This window comes from Diadema antillarum, unplaced genomic scaffold (genome assembly GCF_040938485.1).
Source record: "Diadema antillarum isolate AM-2024a unplaced genomic scaffold, OU_Dant_1.0 seq00001090_RagTag, whole genome shotgun sequence".
NCBI classification, from domain to species: Eukaryota; Metazoa; Echinodermata; class Echinoidea; order Diadematoida; family Diadematidae; genus Diadema; species Diadema antillarum.
This window is the reverse complement of record NW_027271909.1, coordinates 29,228-53,100: the sequence shown is the minus strand read 5'-3', so window position 1 is coordinate 53,100 and position 23,873 is coordinate 29,228. Positions and strand designations below refer to the sequence as shown.

The 23,873-nt window shown below is 37.2% G+C and overlaps 1 protein-coding gene across 1 annotated transcript in view; it reads left to right on the top strand.

Moving 5' to 3' along the window:
- Nucleotides 1–23,873, top strand: part of LOC139743516 (transmembrane protein 104-like) — a 41,723-nt gene that overhangs the window by 9,849 nt on the left and 8,001 nt on the right. The window contains exons 4-7 of the mRNA XM_071653995.1: nucleotides 11,087–11,198; nucleotides 20,133–20,219; nucleotides 21,717–21,816; nucleotides 23,196–23,283. Of these exons, the coding sequence (XP_071510096.1) occupies nucleotides 11,087–11,198; nucleotides 20,133–20,219; nucleotides 21,717–21,816; nucleotides 23,196–23,283 (387 nt within the window). The remainder of the gene's footprint in view (nucleotides 1–11,086; nucleotides 11,199–20,132; nucleotides 20,220–21,716; nucleotides 21,817–23,195; nucleotides 23,284–23,873) is intronic.

The window sequence follows — 23,873 nt, the reverse complement described above, 5'->3', positions numbered from 1 at the left end:
TGTATGAAAAATATAGCCATACTTACATGTGGATCCACTGATATTCTCTTTCTGGCTTGTGCAATCAGGGCGTTTAGATACAGGTCACAGCTTAGCGCTCATACACGTACACTACCACTACGAAGGCCTACGTACGCGCATGCATGTACCGCACACGTACACTGCGCTAGCTGCATGCGATCCTCAATATGCAACACACAGTAGTACACGCAGTACCGTACAATTTCTCGAACCGTGGAATAGAACGAAAAAATCGAACCAAGTTGCACGCAAAAATAGAACCAAAATTGCACGGCACGCTGAATGGAGTACTTATTGAATATCACGTGACCAACAATCCTCCAATCAAATTACAAGGATCTACTTGGACGTTGTATAAAAGGCGTTTTCACATCAACCCGATGTTTTGAAATAGGGCGCTATTTTCTGCCTTGAGAAATTATCCCGATAGCGAAATGGCGCGCTATTTGATAATGTGAACACATATTAGCGCGCTAATTTTATCACTCTGATCGAGAAAATTTCTCGAGTCCAACTCAGGAAATTTCTGAAATAGCGGGTTAGTAGCGCGCTATTTGATAATGTGAAAACGACTCGAGAAATTAGCGCAATGCATCCCATCATGCCTAGCGTGTGTGACTCGATCGATCGAGGCAAACTGCACACAAATCATGAGGAATTTTGAGAGGGCACACACATTACTGATGCTGTTTGCACGTACTCAGCTGTTGAATTAGCTCAAAAAAATTCGGGCTAATTCTCTTCAGGCTGATGTGAATAAGAAATGAAATAGCGCGCTAATTCGCCATCGCGAAAAATATCTCGAGCTTGGATTTTTATCGGGCTGATGTGAAAACGCCTAAAGAGTCTTTGTGTTTTGCATCCACTCGGATGCTTCAATGAAGTTGACTGACGGGTTTGTTCTCCCAATGTGTTTTTTTTTTTAATTGAATTATTCACGCAAGTGCTCTGGAGATAGGTCGTCGGCCTCATGCCAATAATAAAAGGGCCTTAACACCATAGACTTTGTACACCATTAGTGCCCTTTTGTCATGAGGCCGACGTTATGTGAATTCAGTGGGATCAAGGAGGTTCAAGACAGAGTGTAATTATTCAGGCAGCTGTCAGTTTTTGTATTGATGCACAAGAGAATTCTACAGCCACACTTGTGCCTTTGATGATCAGGGTTCATTACCGCCATCTTTCTGAGCAATCTGAAGATTTATTTTTTGCTCTAACATTATGTCTGTTGTATTTTGCGTGTTTATTTATTATAATTAAATGAAATAGAATTTCACTTTCTGAGAAAGAATATGAAACATAAGTCAATTCCATCCCAAAATATGTGCAAATGTGTAAATGTACACTGTATATTGTTAAAGTGTTCAAAATTTTACCCTCCAAAAAGACAGTTTCATTACTTTTCCAAATATTTCTGTCAAATGAAACTAAAATGGTATCATCTTCAAGTATATTTCTTTGTAAATTGATATGTCAGATTCATGTACAGACATTTACAGTCGAGTAATTTTTATTTTATTTAATCTTTGTGTGTGTGTGTGTGTGTGTGTGTGCAATTTTTATTTGTACATCCCTGTGTCTATTCCTGTATGTACTGCTCATGTTACCTAGGAAGGGATTGAGAAAAGTAAAAATGTACCATCATAAAGACATATCTTCCTTAGAGAATATTAAACTACATTTGAAGTCATGATGCAAAGACTTATGAATCAATGGTCTTCCTATCTGTGGGGCAGCTCCAGTGTAGCACATACTTCAAATATTTTTGAGTGGTGGCATTAAAGGGCCCCTGAAATGCATTATGCATGTTGATTTGTATTGATTTATGATACCCTCACACATCACTTTTGCGGTGAAACGAATATCTTGAAACATTCCGTATATTTTTTATGATTTTTCTTCTATTTTTCTTCAGATTGCTTTGGAACGCCCACAAAAAATCCTTCCAAACCAATATTCCTCAGATGACCTCATCTGTCAATCATTGTTAAAGTACTGAAATGTTTAACAAAAGACATTGGAATACACCTTCCCCTCGACTTGACATAACTTGCATGTTCCCTTGCCACGTCTTTTGTTAGTAAGCAAATAATCAACGTTGGTGAAGGAGGTGGGACAAATCCGAGGCGATCTGGACGTAGCTATCTTTCCGAAGCGCAGCTGAGGAAAGATAGCGTACACATTCAGATCGCCGAGGAAGTGATAGTTTGTCTCATTGCCTGAAACTGAAAGTTGATAATTTGCTTTATATTCCTTATCTAGGGTCCTAGAAATTCCCATTTTATTCCACATCTGAAACCGTATAGCTGTCTTTAGGTATCCTTAGGGCTTAGGCTATGTGTGCGCGTAGATGACAAAACAATGAATTTGCTGCGCGCACCGCGCGGCACTGAAGTGAAAGTGCGTTGCACTGTGTACTATCAAGTGACCTAGTTAAATGATAGTCCACAGTGCAATGCACTTTTATTTCGCGCGTACTCATCTCGCATTAAGACTGTATGGACTGCCAGAGATCAGCAAAACAAACAGCTGTCTTTATAAATGACACAACAATGAATTTGCTGCGCGCACCGCGCGACACTGAAGGGAAAGTGCGTTGCACTATGTACTATCAAGTGACCTAGTTCTTCTCAGGTGATGTGATGGGCAAAACTACGCTTTATCACATGATCAGCTCTTGACCAATCCTATAGCAAGATTCTTAGTATGTGGAATATAATCACATTTATATCACAGAAACATGCAAGTTATGCTGAGTCGAGGGGAAGGTGCTTTCCAACGTCTTTTGTTAAACATTTCAGTACTTTAGCAATGATTTGTGATGTTGAGGGTATCATAAATCAACACAAATAACATGCATTTGGATTTCCTTGCCCCATTAAGCATGTGATCAAGGGAATAGGACTGCTGTTACTCCATCTCTTACACCTCCTTGGTGGGATGAAGTATCATAAGTTTCATTCACATGACATCCAGTCCGTAAATCTGAAAACAAAAGGGAATCCTGCAAATGTGCAAAGCAAGCTGCAATTTGGCAGCAAGAATTATCAGAGCACGCACACATGATGATGGAAGTATCGGGAGATTTGAATAGAGGTAAACATCCGTAATTTGACTCAATAGATAATGTCACTAATTCGACAGAGGAGTTAAAAATAGGGAAAAGACCCAAAATATTGTGAAAGGGAGGTGAGATGACATCTGGAAAGAGACAGAAGAATTTAGTCAGCCTCTGTAGAATGTGATAATGAGTCTTTATGCTTGGCATCCACTCATCACAAAGAGATGGATTCCAAAATTACATGAAGTTGACTGATTGGGTTTGCACTCCCAATGTGGTTTCACATTCAGTCATTTCTTTCTTGTTATCAAGAGAATTTGATAGTGGATATTGAATTCAGTGGGATGTAGAAAACTCTTATGAGTTTCATTCACATGGCATCCAGCACATACGTCTGAAAACAAAAGGGACTCCTGGGCCATTTTGACTTGTCAAAGCCAGGAATTCCAGCGGGCTGAAAATTTCAACAAAGCAAGCTGCAATTTGGCAGCAAGAATTACTCAGAGCATGCACACATCATGATGGGGAGATCTATAATGGGGGATTTAGAGGTGACCATCCATAATTTGTATCAATGGGCAATATCATTAATGACTTTATTGACAAAGGAGTGGAAAACGGAGAAAAGACCGCAAATATTGGGGGGATAAAGTAACATCCAGATAGAGACAGATGAATGTTGTAGTCACCTTTTCTGGAAGGGGACCAAAGAGTCTTTGTGCTATGTATCCACTCGTCACAAAGAGACGGGATCCAAACATTAAGTTGACCAATCAAGAAGCACCAAAGCCTGCCAATGAGCTTTCAGTGTTCAGTCTGGTTTTTCCCTATTTTGTATGTCAAAAAAAAACAACAACAACGGTATCCTCCACAATGATAGCTTTAGAAATAGTGAATCAATCCAAATGCAATTTCAGGGTGTGAAACTAGGACTCATTCCCCTCATCTTACAGAAAACCCCATTCAATTTGCTTCAGTGGTCAAAGAGAAATGAGGATTTTTTAGAGCATGTCAGGAGTCCCATCCCTCCAAGTTCTGTTTACACTTGAATGTGCAGTTCCAAGATCAGCATCCAAGCGCTTAACTTGGAAGAATCAGACACATGACATGCTTTACAACAATCCACATTTCTCTGTGACCGCTCAACCAAATTGAATGGGGTTTTCTACAAAATAGAGCTAAGATGTTATATTTCAAGACCCTGAAGTAGCATTTAGATGGTTAAATCATATTGCGTGTTATCAATACTAAAATCCGATTTGTAATTTTTTGGGGACATACCGTATAGTACATACCCAGTCTTCCTTTGCTGCCTGTCATTGAACTGTGGCAGTTGGACATGTGGCTGTATTTGGTTCTATGCACTCATGGATGAAATGTGACATGTACACTGTGTGTGTGTTGACCTGTAATGAAGCATATTTTAACCGGAACATACAGCATCGTGAGTTCATATCTTGTAATCTGCTTTAAAGGGGAATTTTCTCCAAACCAAGTGTTGGTACAAACTGTAGAGGGACAATTAAATGAAAGTTTTAAGATCATCTCCATTCATCGTCATACTGTTCACTGTTTGAATCTATTTATTCAATGATTCATTTAGTCTTTCATTTATTATTTGAAACTTTCATCAATTTACACATTGGTAGTGTTTTAGATTGTCATATATATGGAAGTTCATTTATGTTATCGATCTATGACTTCATATTCAATATGTATTCAGATACATCACCCATTCACTAGAATGAAGGAGATCGTGAATGGAGCCCTTTAAACATCAACATGTGTATTATCATGAAGGGTTGAATTTAGCTGCATGATTACATGCTTGGTTTTTATTTTATAATCATTTGGAGCATAAGATTCTTATCACATTGCAACTCACACACCAGGCAGGGGTTTTTGTGGTATTTTGCTCACTACACTTCACTCGTATTTCAACTGTTAATTTCAGGGCTGCCAACAGTCAACACTGGAAACTATTTGAGAGTGAGACTCCCATAGGCCAATGCTATAATTTAGGAGTCAAAATGAGTGAGATCAATAGAAATGCATGCAAATGAAATAAAGTTTTAGAGTGAGAAAGGACCAAAATGAGTGAGTCTCACTCTCAATGAGTGAGAGTTGGCAGCCCTGTGATTTATGAGGTATAAGCTTCTTTTACATCACTATTAACAGAAGGAGTCCTGCAAACATTCTGTCGCTAGAGACACTGGGCTCGGCATACATCAGCATTCTAACAGCGTAATAGCAGCAAATACATTTGATAATATATCATCATTTCAATGTTCTTAATGAGAGTACTTCCCTTTTATAATCAGAATGAGATGAATGTTTCATATCTGTACAAGTCATCTTTTAATACTGGAAGCAGTTCTACACCTGCTCATAAACTGCACTTGCATAATAGATCACTGTTTTCAATGTTCTTTATTAGAGTGCTTCTCTTTTGTAATTTGAATGAGATGAATGTTTCATATCTGTTTGAGTCATCTTTTAGTACTGGAAGCAGTTCTACACCTGCTCGTAGGGGTCTCCTGTCAAAACTTGGTTGTGCTGTATCGAGATTTTTCATAATTACCTTGATTGTGAATATATCGGCGAAACGATCACACAGAATTACTGAGAATGCAAGCTTGTTTGGTGTGTAGGGACAAACATATGGCTGTACATGAGACATGTATTTCGCTATTTTTCTCCACTCTCCTGCTAAAATTTCTTTTCTCCTATATATATATATATATATATATATGCAGATCATTCTGACCTGGCATCCTCTCTTGGAATTATTAGCTCCTGTGCACCTCTTTTTTTCTCACGTATTCCTTTCTCTTTTTTTCTCCTCGTTCTTATCTTGAAACACAATCATATTAAACATTTCTATCACAAGCAGGATAACAATCAAGATGGGTCCACACAAGTAGAATCTACACCGCACCACAATTCTGACACACAAACTCCCCCCACGACTGGTGGAGTGACCGCAGCTTTTCAGAAGGTACCAACATTGTATTGTCATGTCTTTTTACACTCACATATTAAAGTCCATAGCCTTGTTTCTATGGAGACTTCGTCATCTGTGCTAACTTGATGTCATCCTGGTTCGGAGTCTGAATGGTATACACAAGTATTGGTGTAGGTATAATGCTTGATTGAGCAAGTGGCTGTTTCTGGCACATTCCACCATCCGTCCTGGTAGTGCAATGTATTTTGTTTATTTAATCGAGGAATCATTAATCAATGTTTGTCAGCTCTATCTGCCAAATACAGGAAATGCATTTTTGTGGTTACAAACCATCTGAATGTCAATATTGTCGCCACATTGTCTGCCAGTTAGGTTCACAGACGCCAAAGTACTGTAAAAGTGGAAATTTTGCCATGTTGAAATTTTCACGCATTTCGCGCCACCAGAAGCTAGCATGAAAAGAAAAGCATGCAAATATTTTTGCATGCCATATTTTTCAATACTTAGCAGTGGTTGATGTCTTTATTACGCGGAATTAGAAACCCGCGAAACTCATCATACTCGGCCGAGCACAAAAAATCACTTGCGTGAAAATATCCACTTTTACAGTATCAAAGAAGCTTTTATAGGACTCCCTTTCACCACCCGTACTACACATGAAGATTGTCAGAGAGACAGGAGTAAAGCTCATACATTTAAGTGCATAACAAACTGAAATGTGGCTTGCATTTATTCTTTTTTTCTTCTGAATGCATAAGGCATCTCCCACTTTATCTTGCTTATTAGAAAAAAAAAAGTTTATCTCCTATGATACGTGGTTCTCAAGCTGTAAAATGTAATGATTGTGGTACATTAAACCTCATCAACTGCCAAATATGCATCATCTATACCACAGTGTCTTATTGTTAGCCCAAGCTACTACCTTCTGATAACAGTCTTTAACGTGGATACCATTGGTTAAAGTAGTCACGTACTTCGGTAATTCCGTGAAGTTGGGGCACAAAGTGTTACATTTTAGCATAACTCAATACTAATTATGCTATACATACATTGTTTATAGGCTTTACATTTGTATTGAGACCATACATTTTCCTGGAAATTTTGTGCCATTCAGACTCAATTTTGATGAAGTTATTAAAACAATATGTAACGGTGTCCTGTAGCATCGTGACGTGTTCATGTAGCATTAATGCAATTTACACAAATTAATGCAATTAGCTTGACCAAAATTTGATATAATATGCATAATTACTAGATTAGTCAGATAGCTAAATATCTTAATTCTCCTTTCCACAGTTTTACTTTTACAAGAAAATTACACAATGTGTCTCTATGCTACGCGGTGTCCACCAAATGTAACAAAAAAGGACACCGCATAGCATCATGGTACATTTTGTAATTTTCTTTTAGAATTAAAACTGTGTACAGGAAATTTGAGATATTTAGCTATCTCATTCATATCTTGTAAATGCATATTGCATCAAATTTTGGTCAAGCTAATTGCCATAATTTGTCTCTTAGGACCAAATTTTAAAATATCGTGATGCTACATGGACACGTCACGATGCTACCGGACGCTGTTACATATTGTTTAATAACTTCATCAAAATTGAGTCTGAATGGCACAAAATTTCCAGGAAAATGTGTGGCCTCAATGCAAATGTAAAGCCTACAAACAATAAATGTATAGCATAATTAATATTGAGTTATGCTGAAATGTATTTTTTAAATATCACGATACTACCAGGACACTGCCCCAACTTCATGGAATTACCCACTTATATTCTTCTCCCTCTGTCATGATTGGCACAGTTGAAATCATGGTTGTAATCGTTTAGTAATCCTGGTAATCTTATCAGATCATCTCACATACTGAGGCCAGTTGTGGCAATTGCGTTGATGGTAGAAATGTTTTGGACGGTACAAAAAGTTTCTGCAGTCAACACAATTGATCGTGTCTACTGTGATCATCGCATCAAATTGTCTTGGATTGAAACAAAGTGTGTCAGATCCCATCTAATCTTTCTTCTTTGAAATCATGGTGATTTGGATGGTCCTTTTCACTTATCTTCCTCTTATTTTATGCTCATTTTTTCCATAATCACTCAAAGACTATACATTTTGTTTTCCTGATTCTGTTGACGGCCATCTCTTTTATGTTTAAATCATAATTTTCAAAAGAGTTACTGGCATGATTGCATGAACATGTATGCATAGGTGGCATTCTGTGGTCCTGTTTACCTTTGGGAGCAGTGATTTTAAAAATTTTCAAGATATCACTTTTGATGCATATGTCTACACGTTGTAGGTCAGTTGTATCACAAAACATTATTTTGTAGCATATAAAATTTTCGCAATAAAGCCTAAAATATAAGGAGATATCACTATTTTCCTCGTCAAACCATAACTGTAGATGGTTTAGTCTGGAAACAGTTTTATCATAACTATTGTTCACATTTTGTATATAATATTCAACAATACTTAACATTGATTATACTGGTTCAACTTTTTACGTCGGTTGTTTCTATCCCTAACTCACATTTTAGAACTATTTTGAAGCAATAGTGCTGGGTTTTTGTTCCATCTGCAAATGGTAAATTATGTTTATTGCACAAAATGGGCATTCTGAGGATTCAACTTAAATAGCACATCGTGAAGTCCCCTAAAGTTGTCTTAAGTTTCTACTATTTAATTTTTATTCCATCCAATCAGATGCATTGTTAAATGCCCAGAATCAGAGGATGACTGTATGCCCCCACTGCGCACTCCTCCCCACCATTACAACCCTCCAACCACGCATGCAAAGTTCTAATTCTCTTGAAGCTCACACAAATGATTAAATTCTTTAAAGTTGAGCCTGTAATTTTTTTTTTCTTTGCTCCTACACAATCCATGACAACGAGATTAACTATTCCTTTGTATACTGAAGGTGGTAAGCATCATTGTGGGTGAGGGGGAAAAAATGCAGTTGGATTGATATGGAGTAATTTTTGGCGCCAGTCGGTATCACTAGGTTTTCTATTAATTTTCACCGCTACCGGTAACTGAATCCTGAAAGTACCAGTTTGTGATTAGATTTGCAATTAAGTCCTCTCAGAGGTAAAGCTTGCACATTAAATACGCACAATCGTGCAATACTCTCCTGCCAAAATGCTTGTTGTCATGGTTATTAATGGACTTCCTACCGGGTACTTAATTGAGCTCTCAGAATAGCAATTCACTCATGAAGTGCTAATTGAGCCCCCAGAATATGGCCCATGGGGTCATTAATATAATTTGTAACTTAGACAGTATAATTAAATTGGTTTATGACTTTCGCCAAGGAAGGAGGTTATGTTTTCATCGGCATTGGTTTGTTTGTTCATTTGGTTGTTTGTCTGTCTTTGTCTGAAATAACCCCAAAAGTTGTGGACAGATTTGGATTAAACTTGCAGGAAAAGTTGGTAATGACACAAGGAGCAGATGATTAAATTTTGGAAGTGATCAGGGAATTAATATGGATTTTGGAGGATTTTTTTTATGTGTTTGGGGTCAACTTAGGAGCAATGAACTTGGGAGTTCAATCTGCGCGTATTTGAGGTTTACATAATTATGTGCACTTAAAATCACATGCGCAGCTGGAAGCTGATGACGCAAACAAAAGGCTTCTATATCAATGGGAAATTGGGTGATTTTCAGCATTGTCTACGTTGTGTGTATGGATGGAAATGAGCTGCTTGGAGGTGGTCTGGAGGGCTTTTCTTTTCATGATATATTATTGCCAAATCCAATTGTTATATCAGTCACGTATCCAATGTATACCATGTTATTCAAGTGTCAGGCTAGGTGTCACTTTTATATCTTGTCTGTGTGAAAAACACAAAATAAACCACAGATCAAACAAACTCAACTCAAACTCCTTATACCCCAAATAAAGAGAGATAGACATATTTAGAATTTGAAGGAGACATATACATGTATGATACACTTATGCAAATATGGAACATAAAGAATCCCAGGAGTAATTTCATATGACCATTATCTTTATATCAAGGCACAATAAGTCTTTTAAGGAAGGATTGTGAGCATGTACAAACTATGTACAGGTTGGGGAAATGTCAATTTCTTTGGGTTAGAGGAGGGACTATCTTGAGGTTGTAGCTGGTCTGGTTGCTGCTTGCCTTCTCTCTTTCTAGTGATGATATAAGCATAAAGCAAGCCCTAATACTGCAAATTTCATGTCATCATCCCCAGTTCCTGCCATCGTCAATGGTGGTGGGCTGTAATACATGTTCACTGTGTTGAAGTTCAAGGAACATTAAAGTCCATGGTCAATCAAGCAATATATATATGCATCAGGGTCTAATTCTAGCTCAACTGCTTATCACTCTCAATCTCGATCATGCACAATATCATATCCATTCCCAGCAGAGCATATTGAGTGATGATGGCCTTTATACATGTATTGGAAAGTATCCAAACGTATCTACACATACCAAATAATTCAAAATTGTGGATCCCGATTCTAATTGACTGTGTCAGTTCGGGACCCAATGATAGACTCGATCGTGACAATCCTGTTGGATCATATCTGAATGGGAGACCAGGCCGTGACAGATTGTGTCATTTAAAATTGATTTATCATGGCCATATTGCATCCAAAGGCACCAAATCATGTAATAATAATCAATAATATTGACACGCATCATCGTGCATCCAAATGCAACACACAAGAGAAGTAAACAAAACTTTCAGGTACAAATTCCCAATGGTGGCGTTCTTAATAAATCGATGACAGGGAAAATTACAGTATCATTTGAAAATTTACATAATGTGTGTATACCTTACGGCAGATTGGTTAATCTAGGTACATTGGACTGCTGTTTGTATTGATCATTGTGTTATACGTGCATATAAGATTATTTATATATTTCAAGGCAATACAATACATGGGCAATTGGTTGTTGATGTAGACAGTAGTCAACTTGTGATAAGATATCAACTGCCCATTATCTGTTTATACTCTCATTAAGTGTATCTGTCCTTACCCTCACTTTCAGCTTGATGAGACGAGTTCTACCAGCTCATCGAACACTGACCCCTACATCCCAGACGTAGAGAATGATGAGAAAGAGAGACTGCTGAGTGGGAATCCAATCAATTATTCTTCAGGTATTTACCAAGAAAAAAAAAGCACAGCACTGACAACAAACAAACAAACAAACAAAAGCAGGGTGGCTGTTGGGCCTGGAACTTTTAAGAGCATGTGCTCCATTATATGATCTGTTTAAAGGAAACCAAAACCCACAGAGAAATGTGGATTGAGTAAAAGCAGGAACATTAGAAGAACCCATTTCAGTGAAATTTTGAGGAAAATCAGGCATTCTTTAACTTTTCTAGCATAAATTAAAGAGCACTTGACTATTTAAACCGCTTTCAGAATCAGAAAGCAGGGCGATAATTACTACCCTTTCAGTATCAAGCTGATGGAATGTGTACATTTCATGAAAATTTGTGTGTGTGTGTGTGTGTGTGTGTGTGTGTGTGTGTGTGTGTGTGTGTGTGTGTGTGTGTGGAATTCTCTTTATATTTTCTTTATATTGTTGTCCACACTGACGTCATAACCTCTAGTAGTCTCCTAATCCAGCGATTCCAACACCAAAACTTTAAAACTTCATAACGTTTGCATTGGTTGTCCGATTTTCTTCAAACTTTCACTGATGTCTTCTACTAATGTTGCTGCTTTCACTCAATCCACATTTCCCTTTGGGTTTCGGTTTCCTTTAATGAAGGAAATGTCATTAACCTCCAGTCACCATACACTCATCTAGATCCACACTTCCCAACCTTTTTTAACCCAAAGCCCACTTTGGCCCCTTTACGAAGTTTCTTGAGGCCCAGTTGAATATTAAGCCTACATGTGTAGATGGAATTCATTGTTTTTTTCTTTTTAATTTTCATTTTGGGAAGACATCTAAGCCCACCTAAAAGAGCTTCTCAGCCCACTGGTTGAGAAGCACTGGTCTAGATATCTCATCAAACGAGTGTTGATAGAGCACTCTCCGGCTGGCTCTGCACAGAAGTCAATATTGCACACTCTCGATACATTTGTCTCCCCTGTGTCCGCCATAATGACACGAGATGTACAACGTCAGTGATGACAAAAGATTTAGCTTGACAGTTTCTCCAAGCAACATGATATATTCGCTTGTTTCTGTGTATGTGGGGCAGGGATAATACACAGGCGTAGAATATGGGCATTAAAAATTCAGGTTTGTTGTGGAAGAGATATCGATAATGCAGATTTTTAAATCATTGAAAAATGTAAGTGTTTATTTGTGGATTTTGTCCCTGTCTTTGTTTATTTTGTTCCCTTCTTTGTTTTTTAAATGATCATTTCCCTCTTCTCATTTCATTAGTGTAGTGGCAAGGACAGCAAAATGTTCTGGCAACAAAAAGTAGTAAAAAAAAATCAACAACAAACAATGACTTTGGCCTCTTTGGTCAAAAATGCATCAGGGCAGGCAAGTGATGAGAAATGCAATTAGTTGGCTGACAGCTGCTTTGGGTAAGAGCAAGTTGTGTTTCTGCTGTAATATTAATGTAATTAATCAATTTTAATAATTTCAAGCCAGTGGCAAACAGCAGCATGTGATGTAGTCAGTCAAGCATAAGAGCTTCATTTTCTTCCATAGTAACCCACATGGTAAGGTAAGCAGATGATTAATAACAATTATAATAATAGCTAGTTTTTACATTTCAGACTGGGTAAGAATTTCAATGCACTTTACAGACTAAATGGTGACAGATGACATTTATTATGACAATTACAATAATGATCATGGTGATAGTACCTGTAAATTTTGTTTTCCAACATGTATTACAATTTTGAAAAGTGATTTAGAATGAGATTATGAATCATTTTAATCCATGAACTCATCACATGATTACTTATTTTATGTCTTCCTTAGAGTACTAATCCATTGTGGGGTGCTGCTGTCTGTGTGTGACACTGAGATCTCTGGTGTAGTGTGTGTAATGTGATGAATGATGCTGCTACACTGCTGAGCTCACTGTTACAACAGAATTTTCTTCACTAGAGCACTGAAAATTGCTTTCACCCATATTTCAAAAACCCGGGTTATCACGCGGAAAAGATTATTGAATCATTCAACAAGATGGTGGATTTCTATTTGTTACCCTAGGGTACCAAAACCGCATCAAATGAGAACAGCTTTTCTTGATTTATATTTGCAAGCTATACCATTGTCAATTGAAAATGTATGTGAAACACTACATCCTTATCTTCTGTCTGATTTTAACAACAGTTTTATTGCTATGTCCATCTGATTACTGCATTTAGTGAAGTCAACTTCAAAATGGTATCCATTCACTTTCAAGAGCCAGATGTGGATTGGTCAGATCATGACCTAGTTGTAGGTCCATAGTCAGATATCTGCCTCTTATCTGTCTTTATGATAATTGCCATGGCCAGAGTAATTAGATTTGAGTGGGTATCACTTAGGCATCTTTTCAAGGACCCTAACTTTTTTATTGTTTGAAGTAGTCATGTGTTCTAGCTGTGGTTTTCCGTCCAACAGAGGCCAGGGATAGATATCTGAGCGCTCTGTGAAATCGAAAAAAAAAAGAAAAATGCCCTTACACAGAGACAGCATTAGCCCAGCAGATCAGTTGAACTCTTGATTGTGTAGACTGAGAGGTCATTGATTAGATTTGGCCACTGACAACTCATCATCAGTGTAATATCTTTTTATACTTTTTATGTATTGGGTTCTTTCACTTTCACTCGCATGCACGCAAATGGCTGTCATTGAAATGCTGGCCCTGGTGTCACTAATAGTATGGAAGTGATTAGACTCCTGGTATTGTGAATACTGGTAAATGTTTGATCTGGACTTCCTGATGCCCCTCCTAATCTCACCATTGTGCCACTCTGCAATCTTTTTTTTTAAGTGTGTTTACAAATAAAGCTAATATTATAGGTTTTCCCATTCATTTTCAAACTTTTTTCATTCAATTTCACAAATTTTTACTTCAATTTCGTCGCGGGATGTCAGGAATAGGCCAATCTTACTTTCAAATTCGTCTCTCGTCGTTCATTTTCAAATAGAGTCCATTAAATTTAGTCATTTGGCATACATTTTCGTTATTTACAGTTCAAATTTGTCAGTTTCACTCGCAGCACTCAAAACAGCAGGATCGATTTCGTCTTTTGTCAATCATTTTCGTTAAATTTTCATTCATATTCATATCATATCTCTATCCGGTGTGATTTCCCAGTCATTCATGTATTTTTTTTCTGTAACCGTCAAATTTTACATTTAGTGGAGCGGCATAGCCGAACAATTGTGCATTTTGTGATAAAAGCATCAAATTTCGTACACAGGTTGACATTCACGTTCAGATTAAATTTAGATATTGGGCCATCGTAAATAGCGCCCTCAACGTCCATGGCAGCCATTTTTCAAAATGGCTGCCATAAATGCCATGTTTTTGTAAAATTTGCTAAGTTTAGGAGAGAATTATCAATAAGATTTTGGTTACAAATGGGAAATTACATTCAAAATAAATCTAGATATCGGGCCATCGGAAATAGCGCCCTCAACGGCCATGGCAGCCATTTTTCAAAATGGCCGCCATATATCAAAATATTTGTTAACTTCAGAAGGGAAAGCCAGTAAGATTTTGCAAACAAGTGGGAAATTACATTAAAAATGAATTCAAATAGTTGGCCACTGATGGCGCCCTCAACGTCCATGACAGACATTTTTTCAAAATGGCTCACTTATGAGCCACTTTTTCGATGATTTTGCAAATTTCAGATGAGAAAAGTTAATAAGATTTTGCTCATAAATGCTAATTACATTCAAAATAAATATAGGTATTGGGCCATCGGAAAGTGCGCCCTCAACGGCCATGGTAGCCATTTTTTTCAAAATGGCCGCCATAAATGCCTTTTTATGTTAAAGAATGCAAATTTCAGAAGGGAAAAGACATTTTTTTTTTTCTGTTTTGCAAACAAGCGGGAAATTACATCCAATTTAAATCCAGATATTGGGCAATTAAAAATTGCACTCTCTGTGGCTATGGCAGCCATTTTTTTTTTTTAAAATGGGCACCATAAGTGCCACTTTTTCATTTAAAAGAATGCTAATTTCAAAAGGAAAAGTCAATGAAATTTTGGTTATAAATGGGAAATGACATTTTAAATAAATCTCGATATTCAGCCATCGGAAATTGCGCCCTCAACGGTCATGACAGCCATTTTATCAAAATGGCCGCCATAAATGCTATATTTTCGAAAATATTTACTAAAATCAGAAGGAAAAGCCAACGAGTTTTTGCAAAAAGGTGGGAATTACATTCAAAAGTAAACTTATTGGGCCATTCCAAATTTCCCCCTCAATGGCCATTCCAGCCATTTTTCAAAATGGCCACCCTGAATGTCTTTTTTCGTAAAGTGTTGCAGACGTCAATCAGAATTTCCACAAAGGTGAAAAATTACATTCAAACTTAATTTGATAATAGGCCATCCAAAGGTGCACCCTCAACAGCCATAGCAGCCAAGTTTCAAAACAGCTGCCATGGATGCCCCCCCCCCCCCCTTTTTGGCAAAAATTTGCTGATGTCAGAAGGAAAAGTAAATAAGACTTTGCAAACAAGTTGAAAATTATGCTCACAAATAAATCTAAGTATAAGGCCTTCCTAGAAGGCGCCCTCAAGGGTCATGCTGACCGCCATGGATGTCTGCTTCTCTTTTTTTTTTTGAAAGATTTGCTAGTTTCAGAGAGAAAATCAATGAAATTTGTACATGTGTTAAAAATCATATTCAAAAGAAAATAATTTATGACGTCATTACAAATGGCTCCATCAACGGCCATGGCAGCCATTTTCCAAATAGCCATTATAGATGCTATTTATTTCTTGAAATATGATAATGCCAGAAGAAGACAATACAATTTCTTGTGCAAATTGACAAACGATATTCAAATAAATTCAAGTTTGAATTTGAATTTGAAATGAAGATATTGAGCCACCATTTAAACATCGTCCCCAACGGCTATGGCAGCTCTTTGTCAAAATGGCTTCCACACACTCCTTGCTTTTTCCAGAAGGAGAAAGCAATAGCGTGCTGATAAACAGCCATTTTATCTAATGCAATCTGGTATGGAAAGAAATCAAAATTTTTAAAAGGGTCTCATTGGTGGGTTAGTTCTAAATTCATGTTTTCAGTTTAGTTCTAATTGCAGTATTTCGCGTGTGACGGCTAACAATGTGGATATCAAAGGTATGTCTTTTTATGGAAGCACAGCAAGTAAATTAATTTTTTCGTAAAATGAAAGGCCATTTTTTCATATCTGTCTTAAGAATATTTAGGAAGTTACATTTCAGAATAGATACACGTCATATTTCAGATTCTTTAATGTCTCTGTGAGTATTCTTCTGTCTTCTCCTTCTGAAGTTAAGCAAATTTTCAAGACAAAAAAAGAAGAGTGTATTGTAGCCAATTTGACAAATAGCTGAAATAACCATTGAGAACACAGCTTATGATGGCTCAATGTCTAAACTTCTTTTTATGTAATTGTCAACTTGTGCAAAAAAAAAAAAAAAAAAATATTTTCTTCTTCCGGCATTAGGACATTTTCATAAAAGAAAAATGGCATCTATGACAGCCATTTTGGAAAATGGCTGATATTAGCAATATTTTTCTTCTTGAAAATTTGCGAAGGAACAATTTGTAGAGTTAATGCAATCTAGATACATTGTTTGATTTCAAACATGATTTTCCAATTTATGTACACATTTGTTGACTTTTCTTTCTGAAATTACCATTTTTTCAAAAACAAAATGATTATGACAATGGCAGCCATTTTGGAATATGGCTGCCATGGCCGTTGAGGGCAGTATTATAATAATCTAATACAATTATTTATTTCAAACATAATTTTTAAATTGTGTGCAAAATCTTATTGACTTTGCCTTTTGTGAAATCAGGAAATAAAAAATAATGGAATCCATGGTGGCCATTTTGAAAAATGGCTGCAATGATCATTGAGGGCGCTATTTACAATAATGTAATAATAGGCGCAAGATATATTTCTAACGACATTTTTTAATTGAGTGCAAGATCTTATTGACTTTTCCTTCTGGAATAAGTAAATTCAGAGAAAAAGGTGGTATTTATGGCAGCCAATTTTAAACATGGCCGCCATTGGCGTTGAGGGCGCAATTTACTATGGCTAAACATCTAAATTTATTTTAAATGTTATATCCCATTCGTTTGCAAAATCTTATTAATTTTCCCTTCCGAAATTTGTAAAATTTTACGAAAACTGACATTTATGGCGGCCATTTTGAAAAAAAAATGGCTGCCATGGCCGTTGAGGGCGCAATTTGCGATGGCCCAATATCTTGATTTATTTTGAATGTTATTTCCCACTCGTTTGCAAAATCTTATTGATTTTCCCTACTGAAATTTGTAAAATTTTACGAAAACTGGCATTTATGGCGGCCATTTTGAGAAATCCCTGCCATGGCCGTTGAGAGCGCAATTTGCGGTGGCCCAATATCTGAATTTATTTTGAATACTATTTCCGACACGTTTGCAAAATCTTATTGATTTTCCCCCTATGAAATTTGTCAATTTTTACAAAAAATGACATTTATGGCGGCCATTTTGAAAAAATGGCTGCTATGGCCGTTGAGGGCGCTATTCACGATGGCCCAATATCTGAATTCATTTTGAATATTTTTTCGGACTTGTTTGCAAAATCTTACTGATTTTCCCTTCTGAAATTTTTAATTTTTTGTGAAAAATGGCATTTATGGTGGCCATTTTGAAAAATGGCTGCCATGGCCGTTGAGGGCACAATTTGCGGTGGCCCAATATCTAATTTTATTTTGAATGTTATTTCCCATTCGTTTGCAAAATCTTATTGATTTTCCCTTCTGAAATTTGTAAATTTTTACGAAAAATGGCATTTATGGCGGCCATTTTGAAAAATGGCTGCAATGGCCGCTGAGGGCGCTATTTACGATGGCCCAATATCTGAATTTATTTCAAATGTCATAGTCAACATGTGTGCGAAATTTGGTGCTTTTATCATAAAATGCACAATTCCTCTAATTTTTCAAGCTATGCCGCTCCACTAATTGAGGAGTTAACATAAACACAAGTGTCCCCCCCCCCCACACACACACAGAACCACAGATACAGACACACACACAAGCAATCCGAGTACACACTGATACAAACAGACGTGTACCATCTCGCATACGACAACATCTGGCTAATTTGAATGAAAAATTCGTGAAATTGTGTGAACAAAAACGAATTTGATCTTCACATTCTGCGATCCGTCAGCGGGAGGGATGAATTTGAATGACAATTGATGATTTTGAAGGCTATGTCTTCGAAAATGTTTGTCGAAAACGAATTACAATGACAATTGACGAAATTGAAGTTAGGATTTGCGTTCCACATGCTTCTCGGGACGAAATTGAATGATAAATCTTTGAAATTGAATGACAAAAGTGCGAAAATGGATGGGAAAACCTATAATTACAAAAATACAGAAATCATACAGATTGACCAGGAAGGAAAATGTCACGACAGCCTGCAACTATCAAAGTCCATTATATGAGAATGCAAACAAAATGATGGATTTTCTTTTTTATTCATCAGCCACAATAGTAGGAAAGCTGTAGGGATTTTAAAGTGTTTTTGTGGGACAGTGATGTCAGGCACCATCATAATGCATGTTAGATACATTGTTGTCATTACCTCACAAATCTCCCATATGTTTGTAAATCAATTGATTTCAGTAATTTACGTTTAGAAGCTATAGTGACTGTCCCCCTTTTTTAAAGTGATCAGTACTAAAGAATAATTTTATCTATGGTAAAAAAAGTGAAGTATTTGATATGTTTGGCTGACTTTTGGTTTGGCTTTTTATGGTATTAACAAGAAAGTCTTTGCATTAATTCACAAGCTCTACCCTCAGCAACAGCTCAAAGCTGTGCACAGAGAAAGCTGTGGTATTTGTGACCACCTAGCTCAAAACCCACAAAAAGGTACAGATTCAGATTCTCTGTAGTGGACCAAGGTATGTCCTTTGGATTGACCAACTCAAATTTGCAAAGTTTGATGTATCTTGGAGAGTGGTCTTTTCTCTCGATCTACTATCATAATTTGGCAGCCTAAAACAAAACCAAAGTTCATATATCAGCAGTCTTTCTGCACCATATTTTTCTTGAACGGGTGCTGCTTTCCCTTGAATTCTTCTGCACATCATGCCCAAGTAGCCCTATTCATTATTTATCCTCTTTTCTCCCTTTTCTATGGAATTAGACTTCCTAACTCTCCCTCTTATTACCTCTGCCAAGAGGTTATGTTTTCATTACCGTTGGTTTGTTGGTTTGTTTGTCCGTGTGCAAAATAACTCAAAAAGTTGAGCACGGATTTGGATGAAACTTGCAGAAAAGGTTGAGAATGACACAAGGAACTGATGATTATATTTTGGTAGTGGTTCGGGAAATTTTTATTATGATTTTTGAAGGATTTTTGATATTTTGGCAGGTAAGGTCAACGAACGTAGGAGTTCAAGTTGCTCATTTTTTAGGTTTTCATACGTACACTAAAGTGTGCAGTATGTATATCTGCTAGGGCAAGGCGCGCTGCGCAGCTGAGGGTTTATGACGTAACAAATACTTCTATATTGGGAAATATACGTATGGGTGGCAATCACTGATATCTATGGAAGAGCAAGATCATCGATGGAAAGCAGACTCAGCTTGGCGGAGGTCTGTGCTGTCAGAGTGCTTTTCTAGTTTCAATTGCTTTTTGAATTGGTTAGGATGGTTCAATTTTAACAATATTATATCATTTTAAAGTTTAGAGCTTACTGAATTACAAACTGTGTAGAAAACAGGAAATTCATTTCAGCCTTCTCCTCGTGGGTTTTGTTTCGGGGGGTCACATTCTATCTATGAAAACATGGGCGGACTGTGAGTCTTCCTTCTTGTATGGCTTCAATAATTTGCACTAGCAAGGAAGCCACATCTTACTTTGCTTTCATTTTGCAGTAAAAGCAGCCAAGAAGCATGCAGATTACTTTGAAATCACAGAGCTGGTAGACATGGGACAAATGGCTTCACTCTTCTTCAATAGAGGTCAGTTCCCTTGTTTAATGCACTAGTGGTAACTTTCCTAGTGGGTGTTTCACAAGAAAAAGCTAAGTTGATCTTTAAAAAAATCTTAGATCGACTTAAAACTATGGTATGCCACTTGTTTTTCCATTCACTTTAGTATTAAATGTATAATAAAAGCTGTTATTCCCGTGCACAGATATTTTCGCAAATAAGGAGGTCACAGACATTTTCGTGAGATGCTGTTTTTGCGAATTGACCATCAGGTCACCATCAATTTCAGAATGTTAATACTAATACAGAAAAATTCCACCGTCACTTATTTTATTTTGTATAAATCTATTAAAAGCTGCATGAAAAATGTCTCAAAAATTTGCATTTTCATGAGGAAGTTGGAACAGCTTTGAAGATGCTCACAGCATACCATAATCTGAAGTAGATTTTAAACTTTTAAGACTGACTTCATTTCTTCGTGCAACACCCTCTAGGTTTCCATATTTACAGTCATCTTAATTCTTTATTCAATATGTACCAGTGCTCCAAAGGGAACCACATAGGGCCTACAGTTGATATATCCATTTTTTTTTTTTTTTTAGAGTGTAGGAATTCAACCCAAAACTATGCTGGTATTGGTATATTTTTCTTTTAGTACAGTGCACTCCTTTGGTGTATAAAGTCCTTGAGACTGGTGGTTTCTTTCCTTATTCAAAATTTTATTTACAGCCAAACAGTAGAATATGTGAAAATACATTATGTAGATGGCAATTTGGGGACCTGAATTTTTACTTTATTGTGATGGGAATTTTGTTATGATCCTGTACATTTTAACGGGAGTGCACTTACATGTAACTAGTGTAATGCACCAATCAAGAGAAGATGTTTCTTACTTAGCCTAGTTATCTGGCATGGTGCAGTTTTGATAACAGTAGAAAATAGAAATAATAACATCATATCATAGGTACAATTTTGTTGGAATTAAGCAACCAGTTTGACACCTGAACTTTGGTGTGACTTACACAGACATCTTTTTGAATGTTATTGTTAGAGGTGGCTGTGCATTCATCCCTTCACATTAAATATTGTTTGAATTCTTGTAGTTTGATAGTACAATAAATGTCACATTTTATGATTTAACCTGTTGAGGAGGAGTCCCAAGTATGTTCGGGTAGGTGTCTATGGGATATGCGCGTTGTAGCAAAATCAGTCCGTCCTCAACAGATTCAAGAAATACTGTACAAGAGATTTGTGTGTATTGTGATTTTGCTGAGTAATTTTACACTATAGATGTAAAAATGCTTCATTTTAATAAAAAGATACCTTTTTGTTTTGATGTAGCTTTTCTTTAGGTGTAATGACCAATAAAGTGATATCCATAAAGAAAATTGTAAAACTGTCACAGTATAATTTGCATTAAGCATCATGTTAGCAATACTAACATTTTGTCATCATCATCTTCATCATTTGGGAAGGTTTAATTGCTACTATGATTGACTGTGCTTGCTTTCCCTACCTCCCTGTCAGGCGGCCAGGTTCTCTTCTATGTGTGTATAATAATCTACCTGTACGGAGACCTTGCCATCTACGCAGTTGCTGTACCCTTGTCGCTCAGGAACATCACCTGGTGAGTGGGACAGTGTTGGGCGAGGGCCACCAGTCCTTTTCTATAACACAGTCTAAGCAATGCTGCACACTGGCACTGGTCCGACGGTTCAGGGCCCCGTTTCATAAAATTTGTTATCAGTGACAAGTTTTCATAGTTGTTATAAGCTACTGAAATCCTTACATCTGATTGGCTAAGAGCAAATTTGTCATAGAAATGTGGCAGTTGTGACTGGTGACAAGTTTTATGAAATGGGACCCCAGACCAGCAAAACAATCACTGTCGGACCAGTAACTTTTTCAGGAATGGACCAGTAAAAAAAAATGGAAAGATTGGGTCCCTGCTGGTCCGACAGACAGGTCATACCAGTAGAAAAAATGGGTAAGTGTGCAGCCCTGGTCTAAGTACTGTGTTGCGCCAAAATGTCAGGGTTTGACTGCAGTGTGTTTTCATCTTAGTCCCACCTGCGTTTGTGCAGTGGGCACTCGTGATCTCCCAAGAAGCATTCTTCTCTCTCTTGGTGAGAGGTAACATCATGACTCAACAGTGTGTGTGTATTATGTCTTGATTTTTGACGTACCATTAGCTCATTTTGAATTGAGACCCAGGCTGGCTCCGCCAAATCCCAGGCATTGTTTGTTTTTGTTTTTCAGGTTTTCTGTGCTACCACTGCAATGGATCAATGTGCCAAGTCATGATGTCTAGGAGGACTTCAGTGAAATTTATTGAGATGACACTGAAGTCAAAACATACAGTAGTTCTCAATAATATTTGCCTGCAAACACTGTAGTTTAATTTTACTCTAAAATGGAGACATAGGCTTTAGAAATGTATGAAATAAATCTGCAATAACACAATTTCAGCTGAGTGACAACAAAAATGCAAAATATTACCCCAAAAAGTAACCTGAAGTATTGTAATCTCAGAGCATAACTGATTACGCTTGCTACGTGATATTAGATATTTGATTACATTAAGTACCAGTATGATATATCAGGCCACAGCCAGCAGTATCCATTACGCCCAAGTGTGTTACATGCAGCTTGTTGTAGCTACTGGGTATATGCGATCCAATACTACTGCTAGGGCACAATTCGCTCATTACTTTAATACATGTACTGATATTCTTCTACACACACCCTAACTGAATGGGAAGGGCTCTTCATAAATTAAAAGTCAGCTCCCAAATTTCATCATTTCACAAGTTTTATCGCAAAAAGGACTCACAACAACTCATTATTCCGGCAAATTGCGTCCGCCAGACAATCCTCTTGGTAGCATAGCCTTGCAATGTATTGCAAGCAAATTTCATATGATGGAAGATGAATTTTGAGTTCTTTGGAGAACTAGTAGCTTTAACCTTGTCTCCTCACCTTTAATAATAACTTGCTCTCTTTCAGCACATCCTCTGCAGGAAATCTGAGTGACAACGACGAATGCTGGAGTGGCGTGTCCATCTCACGAATGAACGCTTACAGGATATATCTGGTAAGATAACTGCCAGATAGATTGCGGGTTTTCATGCCTCCACCACGTATCTTTTCGGTTTTTTCATTTATTTGTCCATCCTTCTGTCCATTCTTCTGTCAGTATTTTTGTCTGTAATTGATTTTGTGAACAATGTAACTTAAGAACAGCTTGAGGTAACCTAATGAAGCTTGGCATATATGTATTTTTGAGTGGAAGAAGTGAACTGTTAACTCGTTGGTGCATGCACTCAGGATCATAGGTCATAGGTCAAGGTCAAATTCTGTAATTATACTGTTTTCCCCATGTCTCTATGGTATTTTCACAAAATGCATGTATTCCGAGATGAAGATTCCCCGGGAAATGTTGTGGGCCAAGGAGTCAAAGGTCAAAGTTCATCAAATAAAAATGCTTGAATTTCACTTCTTAGCTTACCTGACCCTAAGGCTCAAGTGAGCTGTTGCGATCATTTATCACACAGTGTCCAATATGTTTCGCACATAAACTTTTTAATACATTTTCAGCTTCTTCTTGAAAACCCTCAATGGCTTTGGCCCATACTTGGCAGGTAGCATCCTTTAGGTGATACATGTTCAACTTGTAGGATGCAG